This window comes from Cervus elaphus, chromosome 23, assembly GCF_910594005.1.
Source record: "Cervus elaphus chromosome 23, mCerEla1.1, whole genome shotgun sequence".
In the NCBI taxonomy this organism is placed as follows: domain Eukaryota; kingdom Metazoa; phylum Chordata; class Mammalia; order Artiodactyla; family Cervidae; genus Cervus; species Cervus elaphus.
Window position 1 is genome coordinate 30,487,222 of NC_057837.1, and position 25,651 is coordinate 30,512,872.

Below are 25,651 nucleotides of genomic sequence, written 5' to 3' on the forward strand. Positions count from 1 at the left end.
GTTTAGAAAATCCCTCAGTTGCTATTGATTTCTTCCACATCCACTGGGTCTTCAACAGGTAGATAAAGATGCAATTTTCTTTTCTTTTTTAACTTCTATATATGGTGGAAGTACTTTGTATACAACTTTTCTTTTTTATTATTTTTGGCTGTGCTGGTTCTTCTTTGCTGTATGTGGGCCTTGTCCAGTTGTGGTGAGCAAGGGCTCCTCTTTACCTGCAGTATTAGGCGTCTCATTGCAGTGGCTTCCCTTGTTGTATAGCACAGACTCTAGGGCATTTGGGGTTCAGTAGTTGTGGTACATGGGCTTAGTGGCCCTACAGCATGTGGGATCTTCCTGGACCAGGGATCAAACCCATGTCCACTGTATGGGCAGGTGGATTCATAACCACTGGACCATCAGGAAAGTCCTTAATATTTTTTCAAAGATTTATTTTATTGAAGTATAGTTGACTTACAATTTTGTGTTAATTTCTGCTATACAGCAAAGTGATTCAGTTATGCATATATATATATATGTGTGTATGTATTTCTTTTTTCATACTTTTTTTATTATGGTTTATCACAGGATATTGAATATAGCTCCCTGTGCTACACAGTAAGACCTTGTTGTTTATCCATCCTATATATACTAGTTTGCATCTGCTAACCCCAAAGTCGCAGTCTACCCCCCCCCCCCCCCCCCTACTCCCCACTGGCAACCACCAGGCTGTTCTCTGTCTGTGAGTCTGTTTCTGTTTCGTAGATAAGTTCATTTGTGTCATATTTTAGATTCCGCATGTAAGGGGCATGTGGTATTTGTCTTCGTTAGAGAGGCAATTTTCACTCCAAAGTTCCTCTACTGGAATAGCATGTCATGCACAGAACTGATGGGTGTCATTTAGGACAGTCATTCCCACCTTGACCATAGGGTCGTAATGATTTTAGTCCTGCTTTGTTAAAGAGTTATGCTTCTTCATTTCAGTAGGATGTGATGCCCAAAGTAGTACGAGGGGTAGATGGTTATCATTCACATTGTGTGGGCTTGGGAATTCAGTAACACCCATGTTTCCCAACTCTTAGATAAAAAGTAACGGCCAAAAAAGCAGAATGGCAATGAGCAAATTGTTCACATCCAAGTGGTACCCGAAGCAGTGCTTGGCACATAGTTGGCAGTCGGCACTTCATAAATATTTGCTGAGTGAATGAATAAATAATGGTTTAACAACAACAGCAGAAAGACACTGTGCACTGGTCTTTTCTTTAGGTCACTTGTTCAAAGCTGGAGATGATTTTGTCCCCAGGGGATACTGGCAATGTCTGGAGACATTTTTTGTTGTCACAACTGGACTGAAGGCTTTTATTGGCATGTACAGGGGAGGGGCCTGGGATGCTGATAAACATCCTGCCATGCCCAGGACCACTCCTCACAACAAAGAATTATATGAATCAGAATATTAATAGTGCTGAGTTTGAGTTTGAATGATCCTGCCTTAGGTCTTTTTTTTTTAAAAAAAGGTTTCATAAAAACATTTTTAAAAATACCTTTAATTTCCCTCCTGTTTATTGTAGAAACAAAATTATATAAGATTTGTAAGACTACAGAAACATTCTGAATCATAGAAAACATAAGAATCTGGAGCTTAAAAATTGTGTATTTTTAACTAGATTCAAAAGGATTCACCATTGGATTTTTCTATGGCACAATGAGCCAAATGGATTTTTGAGTAGTTAAAATAGGGGCAAGAATGCATAGATTTGGTAGGGTTTTAAATTTAGCTCCCTGCCCCCAGATCCTCCCCAAACAACAAGGTCACAACACAATAGTACCATTTAAATAAATAGCTCCTTCCACATGGAAAAAAATTAATCTGCTTAGTATAAAAGAGATTTTAAACCTTTAAAATGCACATAATCAATTAGTCATCTCTAGAAGTGTGGGATGCTATAGTCCAGACAAGTCAAAGCAGTGAGGAGTCTACAAATCAATGAACCTGACACTTTACTGAGAAGCTCGTCTAGTTGAAGCCCAGGATGTGGCATCACCAGACAAGAAAGACTTAGGACAGTATCTCTTTCCCCTTCTAAGTTGATTATATTTTAATTTTTCTGGGCATACAGCTTGAATTATGTTCTTGTACTCACCTCATTTCACTAACTACTATCTACCAGGGAACGACTAGACAGTGGTGAGTTAAATAGATCTGTTTAAATCTAAGTCACTATCTGAAGGACTCAGGGACTCAGGATATTTAAACTATCTTCACCCAACATACCACACATGCACACACACACAATGGAGTATCGTTTAGTCATAAAAAAGAAAGAAATCTGCCTTTTGCAACACCAAGGATGTACCCTGAGAACATTATGCTAAGTGAGATACGTCAGACAAAAAAAAAGTAGGGTGTGATCCCACTTACATGTGAATCTAAAACAAAGTCAAACTTATAGAAATAGAGAACAATGGTTATCAGGGTCTGTGGGCCAGGGAAATGGAGAGATGATGTTTAAGGTACAAACTTGCAGTTAGTACATCGATAAGTTCTGGAGATCTAATGCGTAACACAGAAATTCTAGTCAACAACACGGTAGTATAGACCAAAGCTGTTAACAGATTAGATCATAAAAGTTCTCAACATACACACACGCAAGGTAATTATGTGAGGGGACAGAGGTATTAGTTAACCTTACTGTGATAAACATTTCACAATATATAGGATCAAATCATTATGTTGTATACCTTAAGCTTACATAGTTTACATGTCAATAAGATCTCAATAAATCTGGAAAAATATCAACTTCATGCAGTGGGAAAGATGACCAGCTGTCCTTGGCTCAATTCCGCCACAGAAATTTCTTTAAAATTTTTTAAACATTAAAGAAGTAAATTTTTAAAAAATTTAAAAATTAATCTAAAAATTAAAAAATTTAATGGAAAAAAATGGAAAATTAAAACATTTTAAAAGTTAAAACATTTAAAAATCCTTTTAAAAAACGCTTCCCTCTGAGCTTTTGAAAAGAGGTTTCCTGTGGGTGGCACATCAGTGCTTCAGGGTCTTACCTGGAGAAATGTCTTGGCCCACAGTCGTGACCTGACTTTCAGGACGGCGCTTTCTCCTCCTCCGAGTCGTCCCACTGCACAGGAGATCTGTAAGCACTCAATGTTTGTACAATTCTGCAAAAAACAACAGCAGCGGTGGTGAATCAGTGTCTTTAAATCTCAGTAGAGAATCAACACTAGACTCAGTTTCTTTACATTCTGTTTCCTCAGAAGTCATTGCTTAATCCATAAACTTTACATAAAGAACAAATGTACTGAAATGATCAAGAAAAAACATGGTTTGGTAGGAAAGACGCATCCACATTGGTGGTACTGTAGAGCTAAAACGGATCATAAAATACAACGTGAAATTTAAGCTCTGTTCTAAGGACTTCAAAACAATCTCCACCACAGCGATTGAACTGCTTCATTTCATTTTCTCACAACTCAGGAAGATATTACTTATAGACAGTCACAGCACCTGACCCTGAACTAAGCAAATCCTGAAACAGCTTCAGAGGATGGTCCATGAGTCCATATTATCTCAGAGACCCAGTGATATTAACCCATTGACAAGTATTTGTTCCATTACATTCTTCTGGCTAAATTACTTTCTAGTTATAAAGCAGAATCTTCTGCAAGTTCCAGCCGTTAAGCTGGTGGCATTAATTTTTAATACTTTTATTGGAGTATAGTTGACTTACAATGTTGTGTTACTTTCTGTTGTCCATTAAAGTGAATGAGGAATTGGTTCTTCTGTATAAGTTGCGTGCATGTTCAGAAGCATGGAGAGAAGGGTGTTTGGGAGTTGGGTGGGCAGATGGAAAAGAGGTAAAAATGGTGGTAAAGAATCGTCCTATTTGTGCTAAGAAGCTTCCCTTTGATTCAGAAGGTCCTGAGGAAGCCTATGAAGCATTTTAAGCAAGGGGTCTGATCATGTGTGCATTTCAGGAGAGAGGTGGTAGGTGAGGAAGAAGAGAAGGAGGAGGGTGGGATGCAAGGAGGTTGATAAAGGCCCAGTAAGAGATGATGGGACACTGATACAATGGGAATAGAGAGAAGAAGATGAATTTTAGAGAAGTTTAGGAAGTAGAATAGATCCATGGTAGCCAACTTAAGACTGGGACAAGGGAGAGAGAGAAATGGGAGAGCTCTTTTGGCTTGGTGATAGAGTGGATAGGTACTGGCTTTACTGAGATTGGGAATTCTAATGGTGGGGGGTGAGGGGGTTCATGGAGACAGACAGTTGTGCACATATTGGGTCTGGTGTGTTGACCAGACATCCAGAAAGATGATACAGTTTAGGGCAGCGGTCCCCAACCTTTTTGGCACCTGGGACCAGTTTCATGGAAGACAACTTTTCCATGGATGAGGGGTGTGTGTGTGTGTCTGGAGTGATGGTTTCTGGATGATTCAAGCACACTGCATTTATTGTGCACTTTATTTCTATTATTATTACATCAGCTCCACTTAAGAGCATCAGGCATTAGATCCTGGAGTTGGGGACGCCTGGTCTAGAGTATAGGCAGGCTGGGGGCTGAGATGGCAGGAGGCACTTAGGCATGACTGGAGTTAGGGTCAGGCAAGAATTTCTCTGAAAGAGCAGACTCAATGGGAGAGAAGAGGAAGGGCTGAGGATAGAATCCTGAGGTAAAGGAACATTTGGGGATGGAAAGAAAAGTCTGTGCAAAAGGCTAAGAAGGGGAAGTCCAAAAGGTAGGAAGAGAACCAGGAGAGAATGTTTTGGGGATGGCAAGGGATGTGATGATTTCAAGAAGTGATCAAGAGTATCACATGCCGAGGAGGGTTAGAAAGATAAGGTTTCTGTAAGCTGAGTAGCAAAAGGGAGAAGAGAGCTTCGGGAGAGGGGATGATAACTATTATACAAAACCAGCGGGGGCCAAGATGAGAAAGGCTAGGATGTTCTCAGGCAGAGAAGAAATTATAGCTTCGTGTTAACAGACACAAATTTTTTCCTATGCAAATTGGAAATTATGATCCCCATACAGGATGCTGGCATTCTGCACTTTCAAATTCCTAATCAGAAATGGGATTCAGTAAGTTGTTTTTAACTAAACAAAAACTGTAGGAGGTCTTATTTAACTTTTGATTTTAGAATAAACTTTGCATAATCACTCCCTATCCAGAACTGCTTTGACTCTAGGACATGGGGAGGTGGATGATTTGCAATTGTTGAACCAATAAGAGAGAAAGGGAATAAAACATGAGTTTCAGATATGGAAATCAAAGATTACCTTGCTCTCATCTGTAAGTAATGAGTTTCTATGATGTTCAGAAGTTAAAAATTTGTCTTGAAATAAAAATCTTTAATGAGAAAAAATAGGAGGGAAAAATCTGACCCTACAACAGAAATGTATATAATTTTCAAATGAATTTTAGTTTTTGATCTTTATTGCCTTGGTATATTCGTGAGAAATATGCTAAAGTGGAAAATGTACAATATATTCAAATCTCAATTTTCTAAATTGTTGATCCTCATAGTTTGGGACATTGGTTTGCCAGAGGGCTTTCTTATTGCTACTGAATATGAGAATTCTATCACTGCCAATCCTTGTTTTCTTTCTTTAAAAATGAATTATTTATTAAATTTTAAATTGAGTTATAATTAAAATACATAATTGGGCTTCCTTGGTGGCTCAGAGGGTAAACAATCTATCTGCAATGCAGGAGACCTGGGCTTGATCCTTGGGTCAGGAAGATACCTTGGAGAAAGGAATAGCTACCCACTCCAGTACTCTTGCCTGGAGAATTCCATGGACAGAGGAACCTGGTGGGCTACAGTCCATGGGGTCACAAAGAATGGGATGCAACTGAGCAACTAACATAATTGATATATACCATTATTACTTTCAGGTATACAATGTATTGATTTGATACTTGTATGTATTGTGAAATGAGCACCATAGTCAGTCTAGTTAACATTCATCACCACGCATAGTTACAAATTTTTTTCCTTGTGATGAGAGCTTTTAAGATCTATACTCTTAGCAACTTTCAAATATGCAATGTGGTATTGTTAATTGTAGTCACCAGGATGTATATTACACCCCTTTCAACTTAAATCACTGTTTTCTGTTCATTCATTCTTCCTGGAAGCTTTTTGAAAATAATCATACTAATTCCATTATTTTATCCTAAACTGAATAGCACATAGATTCCCTACTCTTATAGTTTGAAAAACATTACAGTGCCATAAAAATTTATAGAAAGTTGAGTCATATCTGACAACTGCTATAGCTTTTTGCTATGTAACTGCAGGTGCTTCTTTTATAATAAATGTTCCTCTCTTCATTTAACTGATTACATCAGACTCACTCCCTGCACTTTTGTGTCCATTTTTCATGTTTGAAACCTTTTATGTGGTCGGGATAAAATAAATGAATATCAGAGTATGTCCAAGACATACATTTTAACTAATTAAATGCTTATTGTCTTTTCAGTGGGGTCTGGGGGAGAAAAAATAGGCAAATACAAGTGTTCAGTCTGGTACCCTGACTTGAAAAATTCTGTTTTATACTGTTCTTTTGCTAAATATTTGTTTACTTTTTGCCCTAACCATCCCTATGTGTCTCAACTTCTGAAGTGTTAGAGTATGTAGGTTTTATCATCATTTGTTGCAGTGATCAAAGATTCTTGGGGCAGCACCCTCATTATTTGTCAGGCCTGGCATATATTTTTAAAAAACACATACATTTAGGTCCCTGGTGGTCCAGTGGTTAAGACTGTACTTCTACTGCAGGGGATGTGGGTTCAATCTCTCATTTGTAAACTAAGATCCCACAGGCTGTATAGCATAGCCAAAAATTTTTTAAAAAATAAAAATTTTTAAACACAAGTATTAAACAAAACAAAACAATATTTTAACCCTTTTAAAGCATACAGCTGGACTTCCCAGGTGGCAATGGCCGTAAAGAACTTGCCTGCCAGTGCAGGAGACATAAGAAACACAAGTTCAGTCCCTGTGTCAGGAAGATCCCCTGGAGGGCATGGCAACCCACTTCAGCATTCTTGCCTGGAGAATCCCACAGACAGAGCAGCTTAGTGGGCTACAGTCCATGGGGTCAGAAAGAGTTGGACACAACTGAAGCATGCACGCACGCAAGCATACAGCTAATGGCATTAATATTCACAGTGGAATGAGTGGGAAAACAGAATTGAAAATGCTGAGTCACAGAATTCCCTGGTACTACAGTGGATAAGAATCTGTCTGCCAGTTTCGGGGACACTGGTTTAATCCCTGGTCCAGGAAGATTCCATATGCTGCAAAGCACCTAGGCCCATGTGCTGCAACAAGAGAAGTCACAGCTATGAGAAGCTCATATACCACACCCATGAGTAGCCCCTGCTTGCTGCAACTAGAGAAAGCCTGAGTAGAGATGAAGACTCAGTGCAGCCAAAAATAAATACTTTTTTTTTTTTTAAAAAAGAAAGTGCTGTGTCACGAATGCCATCCACAGTTTTACAAAGGGCTGACTAAGCTCAGGCTAGATCCACCGCAGACCCCAATGCTTTGGGCCCAGAACATCTGCAAACACCATTCTTGACTCCTCCAGTGGAGCAGAGGATTGTGAGAGCCAGGGATGGGGTAAGACACCTCAAGACCCACTGCATGGGCAGTGTTTCTCAAGGCTCACTCCAAACTCTCACCAGCTCAGTATCTGGGGACGGGCTGACTACTGAATCTTTGTCTTCTTAAAATGCACGATCAAGGTCATGTTTTATGTTTCCATCATTACTTCTCCCATATAGCCTCCAGGGCAGGTTCAGAGGAGTGAAAAGGTTATGTTGCAAAAAAAAAAAAAAAAGTCCCTTTTGCATCTGAAATACGTACTGCCAAAAAAATTGGTCATATCTGAGTTTGGTAGGTGACTGAAAAATGGTACTTAAAGTTGAAAATTGAAAGCTCCTGCCCTTGTGAATTCTGTCTGATCCAACCTCCCCTCTCTCAGATCTCCATGCTCTGAGATGACTCACCAGGATCTTTGCGGGGCTCTGTCTGTGAGGCTCCAGTTGAGGCACGTCTCTCCTCCTGACCAAATGAGGGATGGTGGAGTTTCGCAAAAATGCACTCAGCTCAGGGGTGTCCTCCCAGGGGGCAGCCGGCTGCACAGAGAGCCAGAGACATTACATCAGGTGCAAGAACACTTGTTAGCTTTTTCATTAACCTTGAACACCAGGTGATTTCTTTTATTGACTATGATTCACCTAAGAATTCAGACACATTCTCATTAATCAGCAGCATCCCCATCAGCAAGATGAACTGTACTGGGCTTCCCTGGCAGTCTAGGAAATGGCAACCCACTCCAGTATTCTTGCCTGGAAAATCCCATGGATGGGGGAGCCTGGCAGGCTACAGTCCATGGGGTTGCAAAGAGTCGGACATGACTGAGTGACTTCTCTTTCTTTCCCTGGCGGTCCTTTGGTTAAGACTCTGTGCTTCCGCTGTAGGGGGCGAAGGTTCGATGCCTGGTCAGGGAACTAAGATCCTACATGCCACATGGCAGACAAAACAAAACAAAGAAAAGATGAGCTACACTGGTGAGAAACAAGCCTCAATATTGTCCAATAATAGGAATTCGTAAAGCCTGGGGAATGCACTGCCAGAACACTTATCTTGCAAGGATAAAATTTTAAGTGGGAGTTATTTCCCTGTAAGGACAGAGAGAATGTGGAAGTGACTTGCTAAGTGTGAGCCATCCGTTTCTCGTTACTTTCCTCTCGCTGTCTGGCAGGGAACTGAGGAGCATTCTGTACAGTGAGATGGATTCTGAGGTGGCAGAAAAGAGAGGGGCTGATGGTGGGAAAATAGCCAGATGTGGTCAAGGACCAACCTGGGCATGTCTGAGCCCCACGCCCTGTAACTGTAAGAAGTGCTCCCTCAGGAGAGAACCATATTCTTTTTTTTTAAATTAATTTTTCTTGGAGTATAGTTGCTTTACAATGTTGTGTTGGTTTCTACTGCACAGCAAAGTGAATCACCTATATATGTATGTATGTATCTGTGTGTGTGTGTGTGTGTGTGTGTGTATACGCCCCTTTTGAAGATTTCTTTCCCATTTAGGTCACCACAGACATTTGAGTAGAGTTCCCTATGCTATACAGTAGCTTCTCATTAGTTATCTATTTTATGTGTTAGTTGCTCAGTTGTGTCCAACTCTGTGCAACCCCATGGCTGAGCCTGGCAGGCTCTTCTGTCCATGGGATTCTCCAGGCAAGAATGCTGGAACACGGGCTCCCATTCCCTTCTCACATAACCTCAATAGTGTATGGGCTTCCCAGGTGGCTCAGTGGTAAAGAAACCACCTACCAAGCAGGAGATGCAGCTTCGATCCCTGGGTCGGGAAGATCCCCTGGAGAAGGAAATGGAAAACCACTCCACTGTTCTTGCCTGGGAAATTCCATAGACAGAGAAGCCTGTCTGAGATGCAGTTCAATGGGTCACAAAGAGTTGGACAGAACTTCACAACTGAGCGTGAGCATGATCAATAGTATCCATATGTCAATCCCAATCGCCCAGTTCTTCCCACCCTTCTTCCCCCTCTGATGAACCATATTCTAATGAAAATGACTCTTTCCTAGCACCCCATGTGTGCGCTGTATTGTAATGGAGCTTGTTTTCAGCCCTAAGTTTGTTTGGCAAGTGTTCTAGAACTTACGATGTTATCTCAGGCTCCATGCTGGCCATATCTGCTCACCAAATAAACATTTTGAGAATCCCAATAAATGACAAATACTATCCCATTAAAATATTTTATTTTAGACTGACTGAGTATAAAGCCTGAATTTTTGGCTTCCTGCTACCCCTCCCCACCAGCACATCTTTTTCTACCTGGTCTCTTTTTGTAGTCACAGAAGCAATCCTAGTATGCTCATCTCTGTGGGATGAAAACAAGATATTCCTACACTGCAGCTTAAACAATAGTGCTCAGTACATCCTAAGAACCTAGAAAAATCTGGATAAACAGAAAGATAAAGTCCAGGCCTCTCAGTAAGGCTGCTCAGCCATGTGCGTGCTGGCCTCCACCTGTGCTCCAGTATCCTTTGTCACCAAGAGCCCAAAGCATCCTGCTCCCCAGCAGGTAGAACCACGTCCCACTCCTGCCCTGCAGCAGGCTGACTCCCTGAGGCTGTCTGATGTTCCAGGTGATGGCTCCGTTCTCCACCAGCACCTGTCAAGCTGCACACTCGTTGTCTGCCAACTGGTCTGAGTTGCCCCATGAGGAAAATGTCAAATGAGAAGCATAGAATAATATTTCTCAGCAAACATAAAAAAGAAACCAAAACTCCAAACCAACCAATCAACCAACCAACCACAAAAAGCCAGAGACGAAGGAGACTGGCAGGGAAAAGTCAGAGGCGGGGATATCAGACATAGGAGACCACCTGGGAGAGGCGTGATTCTGTAGAAACCTAAGTAAAAGAAAGTTGCAAAAATAAGTGACAACTCCTTCTCTGCTATTTCTCCCAAGGAGAGGTGGACTCTAATCACCCCACTTAATCCTCAGTTGGTCAAAGGGACTTGCTTGACCGTAAGAGTGTAGCAGAAAAGAAAAGTAAATAAAAAATAGGTGACTAAGAATGTAAATCCTGCAGAAGAATAAAGAAAGGTTAGGACTAAAAGGATTCATTGAATCTGTCACCTAAGAAATTATGGAATATGATCCAGCAACTCCACTTCTGGATAGTTACCCGAAGAAAACAAAAACGCTAACTAGAAAAGTTATCTGCATTCACGTCGACTGCAGCATTATATCCAATAGCCAAACCTGGAAGTAACCTCTGTGTCCACAGATGAATGGACAAAGAGAGTGTGATATACATATACAATGATATACAATGCAGTATTATTCAGCCAGAAAAAAGGAGGAGACTCTGCCATTTGTGACAAAATGGATGGACCTTGAGGGCATTATGCTAACTGAAATAAATCAGACACAGAAAGACCTTATGATCTTACATACATGTGAAATCTTAAACTAACAAACAACCCCTCCCCCCAAAAAATCTATGAAAAAAACATATCTATACAGAGAACTGGAGAAGGAAATGGCAACCCACTTCAGTATGCTTGCCTGGAGAATCCCAGGGCCGGAGGAGTCTGTGGGCTGCCGTCTGTGGGGTCGCACAGTCGGACACGACTGAAGTGACTCAGCAGCAGCAGCAGCATACAGAGAATAGACTGGTGGCTGCAAACTGCTGGGTACAAATTTCAGTTATAAAATAAGTAAGTTCTGGGGAGGTAATGTATAGAGGGTGACTATAGGTAACAATACTGTATTGTATATTTGAAACTTGCTAAGAGAGTGGATCTAAAGGTTCTCATTCCAAGGAAGAAGAAATTTGTAACGATCTAAAGTGACAGATGTTAACTAGACATTGTGATCATTTTGCAATATATATAGATATTGAATACATTGTACATCTGAATCCAATAAAACGTTGCATGTCAATTAAGTCTCAACTAAAGAACAATAACAACAACAAGAAGAAGTTATGGAGGCCCTCTCCTGAGCAGAAGATTGGGAGAGATGGAAACTGAACCACAAAACGAAAGAATGAATGGATTTAGAGAAGTGGATAATTATTTCAAGAAGTATGAAATTAAATCTCAGTCTTTTTCTCATATGAAGTAATGCCTAATGGTGAAGAGATGAGATATAGCTTCATCCTCCAAATATGAAAGCAACAAAACAAAATAAAACATGAATATTCTTAGTAGCTGCTTGTAAGGAGACAAAAGATAGTAATAAAACCTTAAGGGCATATAGAGGATACTGGTCAAAAAACTTATGACCATTATAGAAAAGATTATTGACAGCTTTTTAAAATGAGGGAGAGCTACACAGTAATTTAGAAAGATACATAATCTTAGAGGAAAAGGCAGATTACAAAGTCACATATAAGATTTTTAAAAATGAATGTTTACTTACACTGTGTATCAAAAATAGGACTATTTAGAATAGCCATCTAATTGTTACTACCAGTGGTGGAGTTTTAATGATATTAAAGAAGTTTTGCTAATTACTTTTTAGGTATGACAATAGTATTATGGATTTCTAAAGAGTGTCCTTAATTATTGGCAACATACAACAAAATGTTTATGGGTGAAACAAAAACATAAACTAATAGATAAATAGAAAATAGAACAGTAAATGGGCAACGACATGACTAGAAATCAAATATTTTCTTCTTTATGTTTTTGCATCTTGCCTGATACACTCCTTTGATGGACATTTAGTATCTCTCAATATGAAAACCAAGAAGATTATAATAAAAGTAAAAGAGAAATAATGAAGTAGGGATAGCAATACAGCTTGGCTAACAAATGGAGGGAAAAACAATCCATTCTTGAAAGAGGATACAGAGGCAAGTTATTTGCTTCTAGTTTGTTTTGAAGACAGAGGAAATTTAAGTAACTTTAATTTGCTCTGAGGAAGGAACGAATAGAGAGGAACAGGTTGCAGATACTGGAAACAGGGGGAATACTTGAGACAGCAGAGTTAAATTCGGAATTGGGAGAAGGACTCTCCTCTGGAAGTGCTGGAGAGGAGCTAAGGATGAGGGAGAGATGATTAGAAATTGGCGGGGATGGGAAACGGGTCGTTTGAAGACTGTCTTGCTTTAAGGTCACTTGCTAATGGTAGTGATGTTTGAGAGATAAGATAGGAGGTATACAGGGAATGTCGTGAAGGTCTGGAGAAGCGATGAGGAGAATGAGAGGGAGTGGCCATCAGCCGGCTGAGGAGACTGCAGATGCCGCTGCCCGGTGAGCACCAGGCACCACCCACCTGTAACATGCCCACAGGCCACGTGGTCGAGAAGCCAGAATCTGGGATCCAGCAGGAGGGAGATGGTCGGGCCAGGGACTCGGAAAGCACAGAGGACAAGGGAGGTGACGTAAGGGAGCTCGTAAAAGGATGCTGTAACCAACTCATCATAGATTCCAGGCTTGGCAGGAAAAAAGGATAGCCAAAGGCAGTCTTGAGAGTGGGGTGGGTTAACTGACTCAGAGAAAGTTTTTGTATCAAGGAAGAAAAGGGCTAGTGGAGGAAGGAAGTGAGAAAAATAGAAAAACAGGAGAGTGATTTATTAGAGTCTTGGATGCTGAACTGACTATTTCAGAGGTAAGGACTTGGAGGGGATGTTCAAAGCACTGGGATAATGGGATGCATGGGAGTGAGCGCAAGGGTCAGCCATATGGACTTTGCAATATTTCAGGACAATGGCAGGTGGGCGATGCATTAGCTCAGGGAGACTCAGTGATGGAGAATCTGGTAGAGAAGTCTTTGTTGGGGTCTCCAACTTCCAGGATCTAATGCCTGATGATCTGAGGTGGAACTGATGTAATAATAATAGAAATAAAGTCCATAATAAATGTAATGCGCTTGAATCATCCCCAAATCATCAGTCCATATCCTAGTCTGTGGAAAAATTCTCTTCCACTAAACCAGTCCCTGTTGCCAAAAAGGTTGGGGACCGCTGCCTTATAGTGTAAGATTAAAACTTGAGCTTAGACAGAAAATTCAGAATTGTGGAAATCTTTAAGATTCCCTTATATGTTTTCCATCATATGCTCAGGTGTTTGTGTGTGTATGTGTGGTGTGTGCTATGTGTGTAGTTTTTGAGATTTAGCATGTGCAACTTCTTCTTTTTATAGGTCACTGGAAGGTATGTTAACCCTGTAGGTAACCAAACTATAGAGCAGAGATGCTGCAAAGAACTAGTGAATATATATATATTTTTAATTCTCAAGGTATAGCCTACTATTGAGCTTCCATGGTGGCTCAGACAGTAAAGAATTTGTCTGCAATACAGGAGACCTGGGTTTGGTCTCTGGGTCGGGAAAGATACCCTAAAGAAGGGAATGGCAACCCACTCCAGTATCCTTGCCTGGAGAATTCCATGGACTAGAGGAGCCTGGAGGGCTGCAGTCCATGGGGTCGCAGAGGTGGACACACCTGAGAACTAACACTTTCAGTCTACTATTACTGTTAGCAGCAGCAGTAGTTGTGGTATAACAGTTGTGGTAAAACAGCAGCCCAAAGAGAAGAAAACCCTTCACCTTCCTATGTGTTTATATTGGATGCCGCTTGTGTAGCGGAAAAGTTAGGACACATCCTATTGTGGTGCGCCCCGGTGTACCATTACTCACAAATACTTCTAAGTGGTTTCTCCATAAAACCCAGGACTTGCTCTGAGATACAGAATGAACGTATCACACAGCAGGGGTGGATAAAATGTATTTCTTCCTTTTAGTGTTTTACAAATAGAGGAACACTGCTCTCAAGTACCATCATCAAAGCCCAATGGCTCGCAACCCAGTTTTCTCAAATGGCATTCCAGAAATTATTTCAAAAAACAAAACAAAACAAAAATACAACCCCCCAAACAAGGTAGACGTTATCCAATAAATGTAAACAACCGTTAAAGGCTATTTTCCAGATGAACTTTGTTAGCCTGTTTCACCATGGATCACAAACCCACAGGTCAAGTTTTTCCTCAAGCTGAAATCCTTTGGGCTGAGGGAGGCTGGCCTCTTAGTGCCCAGGTTAGGCAGACTTTCAGGTTCAGGGTAATGTTTGCTATGTGCTATGGGAAGCGAGTGGTAAACACTAACGTATTTCTTCAGAACATCATGAAAATTGCTTCTTTCTGCAATAAGGAAACAATTGTTAGTAAATAGGGTTCTCTCCCCAGCTGTTAGTCAGATTCTGACCCCAACAGGAGTTTTCTATTTTCATAAATCTTCACAAACTCTTCGCTCTGTTATAGGTTTAAATTTATGGATTAAAGGGATAGTGTGTGGCTGGAACGTGCAATATAGTTGGAAATGCAGCTCTGGAAGAAAAGAGTTGGGTGACATTAGATAAAAGTTCTGTGAATCCAAATAAACTCAGCCCATAGTATTTTTTCAGCCTATTTGTCACTTGTCTTTGGATTTCAGGTATTTCTCATCCATAAAAGGCAGTTGCCTTTTTCTCATGTGACTCTGTGTCTGTAATTAAACTGAAACAGAGATGAGTCCAGGGGGTCGGTCCACCATGTCATTTTCTTTAAGGCGTAAATGTTCAGGATTTGCTGGGAGAGAATAAAAGCCACAATTGTCTTTTAACCTCCTGAACAGTACAGCAAAGCAGAACTGAAAGAAGCAATTCACTCTCCTGGTGATTTTGAAGCTTAGCTGCTGGACATGTATTTTAAAAATTTTGAAGTATAGATGAGAATTTGGAAACCATCTTAAAGAGAAGATAAGGCAAAGAGAAACAGACCCCGGAAAGTATATTGTCTTTGGTAGCTGAAAAATGGTAATGTTGTAACTAAGACTACTGACAGCTAGTGTTTGAGGTAAGAGGTGGATGAAATTCCAGTCTCAGAGGGAACAGGAGAGTGGGAGAAAGAGAGAGGAAAAAAGAAAGAAGGCAAGGAGGAGGAAAGAAAGAAAAAAAGAAGGAGGGTGGAGAAAGGGAGAGAGTTTGGTCTGATAGAGCTGCTGACCTAGGAAGCAACAAGTATCCTGCATTCTGAAGCAACAAGCAGCAGTAAGTACTATAAATGGAGGCAATGATGAAGGAAGAAAATTCTCTTAAGGATAAAACAAAACTCTTCAAGTTTGCCAAGCCACTGTCTGCGGCCCGCTGATTTAAAAAAAACAATTTGCCGGGCTATAATCCCTGATGAACAGTTTCTGGGTTTCTGCTTTCCATGTCTGTGCTATCTGGTTGTAATTTGGACTTCCTGTGGGAACAGTCTTGTTCAAGAGATCATTCTCAGTTGTAACTTTCTGCTTTCCATGGCTCCGAGGACAGTTCTTTGCACCTTGGCTTTTTCTCTTGCTATCGGTCATCCTAGTCTAGTCCCTGTCAGATTATTTTCACCTCAGGATTTCCCTCTCTTGAATTTAGCCCCAGAAGATTCAATCATGATCTTAACACAGGTTGGATCTGACCACCTTGTCTGTCGCCCTCCTTGGGCTACACTCTTACAATCTGTAGCCCTGTCTCCCAGCATCTCATACTTGGCTGTTACTGATGAAATCTTGCCAATTAAAAAAAAAAAAAAGGCCTTGTCTCTTTGTGCAACTTTGGTTCCTTAATCATGTTTGCTTACTTAGCTTCATCGTATCGAGAGATCATAGCCTATTTGAGGGACCTTACTGACCCCAGGAAAGAGTCCACCAAAATAAGAAATTTGGTAGTTTGAAATCATTATTTTACTGCCTTTAGAAAAAAATACTTTATCCAACTCCAAAATTCTATTCCAAGAAGGATCTGGAACAAATTAGATTTAATGGATTGGTCTGAATGTTGCAGACAGTTTGTTTCAAAATGCTTTAAATGGTAGAATATGGGGAAATCACCACATTCAAATCCCGTGTCCCTGCCTTGGACCATGAAGTCGGGAGGCAGGACCTTTACGGTTGCTTCTGCCCGAAGCAGGCAGAACCTGCTTCTGCCCCTGGGATTACAGAAGACAGATAAATAAAGTGGAGCCATCATGGGAGGAACAGGAAACCAAAGACTGCAACCTTTTCACTTGGAGGCAGGGGTAAAAGCAGGGGTGACAGCGACACCCCCAAGTGCCACACCTCACGCTTGCTTGAGCTGTGCTCCACGAGGGGCTGTGCGCCTCACCCAAGCTTTTCCTGAACGCCATCATCTCCCCGGGGCATCCATCCACCCCTGTACTCAGATGCTTGAACACGGTCACAGAGAAGACTGAGTGAATCCCCACGAAGCCTAATATAAAGCACTTAAAAACCTCACTGACTTCTGCTTGCATCCTCCATCTCCCCCAAGCCTTAGTTGTTGACGGTCTGTATTTGGGCAACAAATGAGGTGCATGTGGGTGAGGTCTTGTGCCCTGTGTCTCCTGAGACAGTCACAGGTCTTAGGAGAACGTGAATAGGATGGTGGCTTTCCAACATGGTCAGTGTCTGTTCAGCCAACCTTGTGGACATTCAGGTAAGCTGATGGGATAACCAGACAGTTATACCTCCTGTTACAACTGAGTCCCGTCAGGCCTATTTGGACTTTGAGGCTTATGTGAGCACAGTGGCATTTGGAATGCATATTCAATTTATAGGCAGGTTGTATTTCAGAAGATTTTCAGCTAGAAGTTTGGCACTCCAAATACGTTTCTCTTTGGAAATCGGGCCAACCCACAGGAAAACCTACTTCATCCACAATATGGCTTTGATGCATACAACTAAGTATTTGCAATAAAAAATAAAGTTAGGGAGGTTACTCCAGGAGTAATTTTTAAAAATAGAAAAAAAATGATTGTGTTAAGTACATTATATTAAATACTGATAGATTTAAACAGAGTAAGCCTTAGATTCTGCAGAGGACATCTGGGGAATTTTAAGTTTCAGGGTTGGTGGCACTGATTCCTTAAAGTGAGTGGCCTAGAAAATGTTTCAAAGGAAATCTGATGGTTTCTAATTCATAAGCCAATTTCCTTAGAACATGTGAGAGTTGGAGTCAGTGAAGGAGGGAAATGAATAAAAATGAGATATTTATATATTATACAGGAGGAGAAGCTGACTAAAAAATTGTATGTGAACACAAGAGAAAGAGATTTTTCTGAAGGGAAATCAACAGACTGTCTGGAGAGGAAAATATGATGGGGAACTTTGGAAATCCTCTGGAGGAAACTTCAAAAAGTAAACAGTTCCTCCTCTGACAGGTCCATGGTTGGGACATTTTGGTGGCTCATCCAGTGGAGACTGGAGCATTCTCAGAAAAGACTTGCAGATGCAGAGGTTTCAAGAGGCACTCACTTCCTATGGCTCTACTTATAAAGGAATCATAGAACCATATAGTAAGGAAATTTACTTTAGTCCAGCCAGTAGGTAAGATTTAACGTGCATGTGCATGCTCAGTTGCTCAGTTATATCCTACTCTTTTCAACCCTATGGACTATAGCCCATCCGACTCCTCTGTCCATGGGATTTCCCAGGCAAGAATACTGGAGTGCATTGCCATTTCCTCCTCCAGAGGATATTCCAGACCCAGGGATCGAACCTGCGTCTCCTGCATTGCAGGCAGATGTTTGACCACTGAGCCACCTGGGAAGCCACAAGACGTAATGCTGTGATTTAATTTTGCCTATACAAATATAGTTCTGCCTCCCTTTTCATTATTACAGATCTACCATCTCTCTGCTTCTCAGTTAAAGAGCTAAGTTAAAAAAAAATAGCTAGTTTAAGATAAAACTATCAGTACTCTAATTAAAAATACCCTTGCAATTAGCTGTGCTGCAAGAATCTGAAATTGATATTAGACTTAAAAATTTACCCAGCCTATTCTTTTGATGGTAATAAGATATAACAAATAATTTGTTAATTTCCAATTTATAGTTAAGTCAGTGAGTAGACTGTTTAGCTTTGCATTACTCAGAAATAAATTGCCAAGTAAATTAATAGTGACTTCAACAAGAAATTATTTACTATCTTAAAAGGAAAGTAATTTTCAAATATTCTCAATTGTTTATAGCTATTCATGTAAAAAATATTCTGATTATCAAATTTTAAAATCTATTTATTGATAAAGGTCATTTAGACTCTTTGGGTCATACTTGTTAAATATAGGTAAAAGTTCTTTGAGAACCTGAAAGTAATAATATTTCAAGTTTTTCATGAATTCAGAATTTCAAGAACTCATGACTTGTTATATTTTATGGTGGTCTTACTTCCTATTGTAATCAAATCTTATTTTTTAACGATATGGTTTTTTAAAATATATATATATATTTATTTATTTGGCTGAGCTGGATCTTAGTTACTGCACATGGGATCTTTAATTGTGGCATTAGAATTTTTAGTTGCACATGCAGGATCTAGTTCCTTGGTTAGGGATTGAACCTCGGACCCCTGCATTGGGAGGACAGAGTGTTAGCCACTGGATCACCAGAGAAGTATCTGTAAACAAATCTTGTATTATGTTTCTATAGAAAAGTTTTTATAAAATGAGCATCACTAAGTTGCATTTTGCACTAGCCTTGGAAAGATTTTTGATCAAAATTTACACTTTAAGGAATAACTTGGTAGCAGGGAATGTAGGTAATGTGGATATACTCCCACCCAGCGGGTACCAACCTGTCAAGGTTTAAGGCTAGTTATCTATTGGTACAGTTCCAGCCAGTGTAAATGATCACTAAATTGCAACAAAGAAAAAATAACTCACAACCAACACAATTCAATTCAGTTCAGTTGCTCGGGCGTGTCCGAATCTTTGCGACCCCATGGACTGCAGCATGCCAGGCTTCCCTGTCTATCACCAACTCCCGGAGCCTGCTAAAACTCATATCCATCGTGTCGGTGATGCCATCCAACTATCTCATCCTCTGTCGTCCTCTTTTCCTGCCTTCAATCTTTCCCAGCATAAGGGTCTTCTCCAATGAGTCAGTTCTTCACATCAGGTGGCCGAAGTATTGGAGTTTCAGCTTCAGCATCAGTCTTTCCAATGCATATTCAGGACTGATTTCCTTTAAGATGGACTGGTTGATCTCCTTGCAGTCCAAGGGACTCTCAAGAGTCTTCTCCAGCACCACAGTTCAAAAGCATCAATTCTTCAGCACTCAGCTTCCTCTATAGTCCAACATTCACATCCATACATGACTACTGGAAAAACCATAGCTTTGACTAGATGGACCTTTGTTGGTAAAGTAATGTCTCTGCTTTTTAATATGCTGTCTAGGTTGGTCATAGCTTTTCTTCCAAGGAGCAAGCGTCTTTTTATTTCATGACTGCAATCACCATCTGCAGTGATTTTGGAGCCCCCAAAATAAAATCTCTCACTGTTTTTATTGTTTCCCCACCTATTTGCCATGAAGTGATGGGACCAGATGCCATGATGTTAATTTTCTGAATGTTGAATTTTAAGCCAACTTTTTCACTCTCCCTTTTGACATTCATCAAGAGGCTTTTTAGTTCTTCTTTGCTTTCTACCATAAGGGTGGTGTCATCTGCATATCTGAGGTTATTGATATTTCTCCCAGCAATCTTGATTCCAGCTTGTGCTTCATCCAGCCTGGCATTTCTCATGATATACTCTGCATAGAAGTTAAATAAGCAGGGTGACAATATACAGCCTTGACATAGTCCTTTCCCGATTTGGAATGAGTCTGTTGTTCCATGTCCAGTTCTAACTGTTGCTTTTTGACCTGCATACAGATTTCTCAGGAGGCAGGTCAGGTAGTCTGGTATTCTCATCTCTAAGAATTTTCCACAGTTGTTGTGATATACAGAGTCAAAGGCTTTGGCATAGTCAATAAAGCAGAAGTAGTTTTTTTCTGGAACTCTCTTGTTTTTCGATGATCCAACAAATGTTGGGAATTTGATCTCTGGTTCCTCTGCCTTTTCTAAATCCAGCTTGAACATCTGGAAGTTCACAGTTCACGTACTGTTGAAGCCTGGCTTAGAGAATTTTGAGCATTACTTTGCTAGCGTATAAGATGAGTGTAATTGTGTGGTAGTTCGAACATTCTTTGACATTGCTTTCTTTGGAATTGGATTGAAAACTGACCTTTTCCAGTCCTGTGGCCCCTGCTGAGTCTTCCAGATTTGCTGGTATATTGAATGCAACACTTTCACAGCATCATCTTTTAGGATTTGAAATAGCTCAACTGGAATTCCATCACCTCCACTAACTTTGTTCATAGTCATGCTTCCTAAGGCCCACTTGACTTTGCATTCCGGGATGTATGGCTCTAGGTGAGTGATCACACCATCGTGGTTATCTGGGTCATGAAGATCTGTTTTGTACAGTTCTTCTGTGTATTCTTGCCACCTCTTCTTAATATCTTCTGCTTCTATTAGTTCCATACCATTTCTGTCCTTTATTGTGCTCATCTTTGCATGAAATGTTCCCTATGTATCTCTAATTTTCTTGAAGAGATCTCTAGTCTTTCCCATTCTATTGTTTTCCTTTATTTCTTTGCATTATCACTGAGGAAGGCTTTCTTATGTCTCCTTGTTATTCTTTGGAACTCTGCATTCAAATGAGTATATCTTTCCTTTTCTCCTTGCCTTTAGCTTCTCTTTTCTCAGCTATTTGTAAGGCCTCCTCAGACAGCCGTTTTGCCTTTTTGCATTTCTTTTCTTGGGGATGGTCTTGATCATCGCCTCCTGTAGTGTCACAAACCTCCGTCCATAGTTCTTCAGGCACTCTGTCTATCAGATCTAATCCCTTGAATCTATTTGTCACTTCCACTGTATAATTGTAAGGGATTTGATTTAGGTCATACCTGAATGGTCTAGTGGTTTTCCCTACTTTCTTCAATTTAAGTCTGAATTTGGCAATAAGGAGTTCTGAGCCACAGTCAGCTCCTGGTCTTATTTTTGCTGACTGTATAGAGTTTCTCCATCTTTGGCTGCAAAGAATATAATCAATCTGATTTCAGTATTGACCATTTGGTGATGTCCATGTGTAGAGTCTTCTCTTGTGTTGTTGGAATAGGGTATTTGCTATGACCAGTGCGTTCTCTTGATAAAACTCTGTTAGCCTTTGACCTGCTTTGTTTTGTACTCCAAGGTCAAATTTGCCTGTTATTCCAGGTATCTCTTGACTTCCTACTTTTGTATTCCAGTCCCTTATAATGAAGAGGACATCTTTTTGGGTCTTAGTTCTAGAAGGTCTTGTAGGTCTTCACAGAACCATTCAACTTCTTCAGCATCACTGGTCGGGGCATAGACTTGGATTACTATGAATCTGAATGGTTTTTCTTGGAAACAAACTGAGATTATTCTGTCCTTTTTGAGACTGCATCCAAGTACTGCATTTTGGACTCTTTTGTTGACTATGATGGCTACTCCATTTCTTCTAAGGGATTCTTGTCCACAGTAGTAGATATAATGGTCATCTGAGTTAAATTCACCCATTCCAGTCCATTTTAGATCACTGATTCCTAAAATGTTCACTCTTGCCATCTCCTGTTTGACCACTTCCAATTTGCCTTGATTCATGAACCCAACATTCCAGGTTCCTATGCAATATTGCTCTTTACAGCATCAGACTTTACTTCCATTACCTGTCACATCCACAACTGGGTGTTGTTTTTGCTTTGGTTCCATCTCTTCATTCTTTCTGGAGTTATTCCTCCACTCTTCTCCAGTAGCATATTGGGCACCTACCGACCTGGGGAGTTCATCTTTCGGTGTCATACCTTTTTGCCTTTTCATACGGTTCATGGTGTTCTCAAGGCAAGAATACTGAAGTGATTTGCCATTCCCTTCTCCAGTGGACCACATTTTGTCAGAACTCTCCATCATGACCCATCCGTCTTGGGTGGTCCTACATGGCATGGCTCATAGTTTCATTGAGCTAGACAAGGCTGTGGTCCATGTGATCAGTTTGGTAAGTTTTCTGTGATTGTGGTTTTCATTCTGTCTGCCCTCTGATGGAGAGGGATAAGAGGCTTTTGGAAGCTTACTGATGGGAGAGACTAACTGAGGCGGAAACTGGGTCTTGTTCTGACGGGCGGGGCCATGCGCAGTAAATCTTGAATCCAATTTTCTGATGATGAGTGGGGCTGTGTTTCTTTCCTGTTGCGTGACCTGAGGCCAAACCATGGTGGAGGTAAGGAAGATAATGGCGACCTCCTTCAAAAGGTCCCATGGAGGTCCTGCTGCCGTCAGTGCCTCAGGCCCTGAAACAGGCCACTGCTTACCCACGCCTCCGCCAGAGACTCCTGGACACTCATGGGCATGTCTGGGTCAGTTTCTCGTGGGGTATTAAACAAGTTACATAATATATACAAACATATATAAATAATGTCAGACATAAAAAAAGCAGGACACTCAAAAAGGTTTAGAAACCATCTGCATAATCACTTGCTCCAAGAAGCTAAGGACTGAAACAGGGTCTAAGGTAGCTGAGAACAGGACATGTGAATGTCTTAATTACTTAGATGTTATCCATTAATATTTGAAGATACTATTTTATAATAAGCTACTGTCCTTGAAGATGTTAAAATCATCTCAGTGAAGAGTGAAGAGAGAGGAAGTGGGGCAGGGGTGAAGGATGCCAAGGAGGGTGTATTTTAAATCATTTTGTGGCAGACAAGTAGCCTTATTATTTCCCCAAAAAGAAGGAAGAAGTCTTGATGCCCCATAAATCCATGAACACTGGACCTCCTTTTAGCCTTCCTCTCTCTGAATAGAAGGCATGTTGGGTTGAAGAGAAAATCCTTTCATCAAGTCAGTGCCCCAGTGCCCCTGGTTGACAGTAGAGGCAGACCTATACCCGGGATGGCCGAATTAGCATTTCCTGAAGTCTGCCTCTGCCTGGTTGATTATGGAGATACTCTGTCCCTGCCAGCACTGGAGAGTGTTCACTCCTCAATGAAGTCTTCTTTTGAGGACAACATCACATTAACAAGAATTTTTTTTTTTTTTCATTCAAATGTGACATTTTCAAGGGCTTACACTCGTTAATTTCTTTCCTTTCCAGAAGGACCCCAAAGCCAGATTTGGGTCTTAATCTGGACAGAATCAGCTCTGTGGAAGCTTGAGTTTCTGATTAAAGAGTGACTCACATGGTGACTGAGTGGGGGTCTGCAGGGAGGCAGAATCTCAGACCCCACCCCAGACAGACCCCGTGTTTTATAGAGACCTCCAGGTGATTCCAATATGCTCAGAGTTTGAGAAGCCCTGCCCTAGGCACCTCTGAAAACCGGGGTCCTGAAAACTCCAGGCTGGGGGTTCTCAAGGGCACTGAGATGGCCTTTGGCAAGTAATTGCATTTTACCACTTGCTATTAGCAACATCTGGAAAACCCCATTTTTGCAAAGATCCTTATGCCTTTTGGCAATATACCAAAAAAAAAAAAAAGACTTTAAAACAGCATTTTAGACACATTCTCCAAAACAAGACAAGGAGTCGATTTCTGATTTGGCTTGGGTTGTACTGCTAGTCAAACCACATGTAAAAGTTAATGCACTGAAAGAGGCTAAATGAAAGACAGGTTGCCATGAGCTATAAAACCAGGAGAAACTGATGTTTTCTAGGAGTGATATTTTAAGTTAGGTCTGACTTTTCTTATTTTATTTTTAATATTTTCTTGGCCACATGGCATGTGGGATCTTAGTTCCCCAACTAGCGATTGAACTCACATCCCCTGTATTGGAAGCATGGAGTCTTAACCACTAGACCACCAGGGAAGTCCCAGGTCTGGCATTTTAACTATAAAACTAAAAGCAAAGACCGGATCAATTTTCACTGAAGTCACATAATTATTTCACTTTTTAAAAAAATTAGCCACTGTTATTTTCTCCTTACTATGAAAAATAAACAAAGTTGCTGATTAGAGCAGATTCCTTACCTTTATGTCTTGTGGGTTGATATCAGGATTTGTTTGACATCGCAGAGGTCCCAGAGTTTGAATATGAAAAATGTAGAGGAGAAATTCGTCCCGGGCAGAGAAGGGCCAGCCCACCTCCAGTAGGGTGTCACTGATGGTGCTTGGTCCAATATTGTGCAGCTACAAGCAGGGAACATGTCATGGAATGGTCAGCACAAGGCAGCAAGTTGAAATCAAACTCCATAGACTCAGAACCCATTCTAAAAAAGCATGGATTTGGTTTTAAGTCATCTGCACCAGGACTGTGACAATAGGAAGAGTCTCTTAAGCAAGAGGAACCCTGAAAGCAAGATGGGCTGATGCATAGAGAAGACAATTCAATCTGTGAAGCTCTCGGTGCAGAATTCCTTTGCAAAGGCCACCTTCACCATGTCTGATAACTGTGCCATTTATGTTACATTTATGTTAATCTAATCACAGCGAGAGAAACGTCACTTTAATTATCTGCTTTCTAAACTTGGTTATTCTTTCTTTACATTGAAATTGGCCTCTTTACTGACTACTGACTTGTCGATTGTAACCATATGCGATGCACTTTCTCTCACCCCCTGGAAAAATGGCTATCCATCAAATACCAGAGATGGCCCAGGCTCACCGCAGTTCACTTCAAGTGTGCATTTCAAAGCTGAGCTCCTTCTGTTTTAATCAGTGAATCTCAAGAAAAGAAAGGCCATGTTGCATAAAGAGATGAACTCTTTGAACACAAGAATCCTGTACTTGTAGGACCCAAAACAGCCTGGGAACACCACTAAGTGGATTTAAATTTACTGTGGTTTTGAAAATTCACTTCAAAGTTAGCCGGGACCTTTTGCCCTTTTCTTTTTTCACAGTTCTGACAATTACAATGATCCATAAAACAATTTATAATTGGTTTTGCTTATTAGGTGGCTCATTTCATTCACATTATCAAAGCAACATGCCATCCATTGATAAAAGTATATTTTGAGACATGAAACTAGCCTATAAGCAATGGTGGTGATTGCTTTTGGCACTACTGGGTATTACCCTTAAATTTTATGATCCATTGTTGCTCAGATTAGAAGCAGGGTTGCCTTGAGAATGATTGAGTTTGAATGTTTTCAAACTTAAAAGTTTCACCATTCTAAGGAGAGACTAGTGCAGACAAGGTTTAATAAATTACTTGACAGCATTTTTTTCCCAGTGAGGTTCTTGATCAGAATGGCCTTGGGACTGCATTATCATTTTGTTATCAAGAGAGCTTAAGCCAAAGCCTTGATCCAGCTTTGGAA

At 40.6% G+C, this 25,651-nt stretch overlaps 1 protein-coding gene across 2 annotated transcripts in view; it reads right to left on the bottom strand.

Annotated features, from left to right (window-relative positions):
* Positions 1 to 25,651, bottom strand: part of ITGA8 (integrin subunit alpha 8) — a 183,672-nt gene that overhangs the window by 21,591 nt on the left and 136,430 nt on the right. For both annotated transcript variants that reach the window (XM_043882707.1, XM_043882708.1), the window contains exons 25-27: positions 24,363 to 24,521; positions 8,017 to 8,145; positions 3,043 to 3,156 (exon numbers count right to left, since the gene is read on the bottom strand). In XM_043882707.1, the coding sequence (XP_043738642.1) occupies positions 3,043 to 3,156; positions 8,017 to 8,145; positions 24,363 to 24,521 (402 nt within the window). The remainder of the gene's footprint in view (positions 1 to 3,042; positions 3,157 to 8,016; positions 8,146 to 24,362; positions 24,522 to 25,651) is intronic.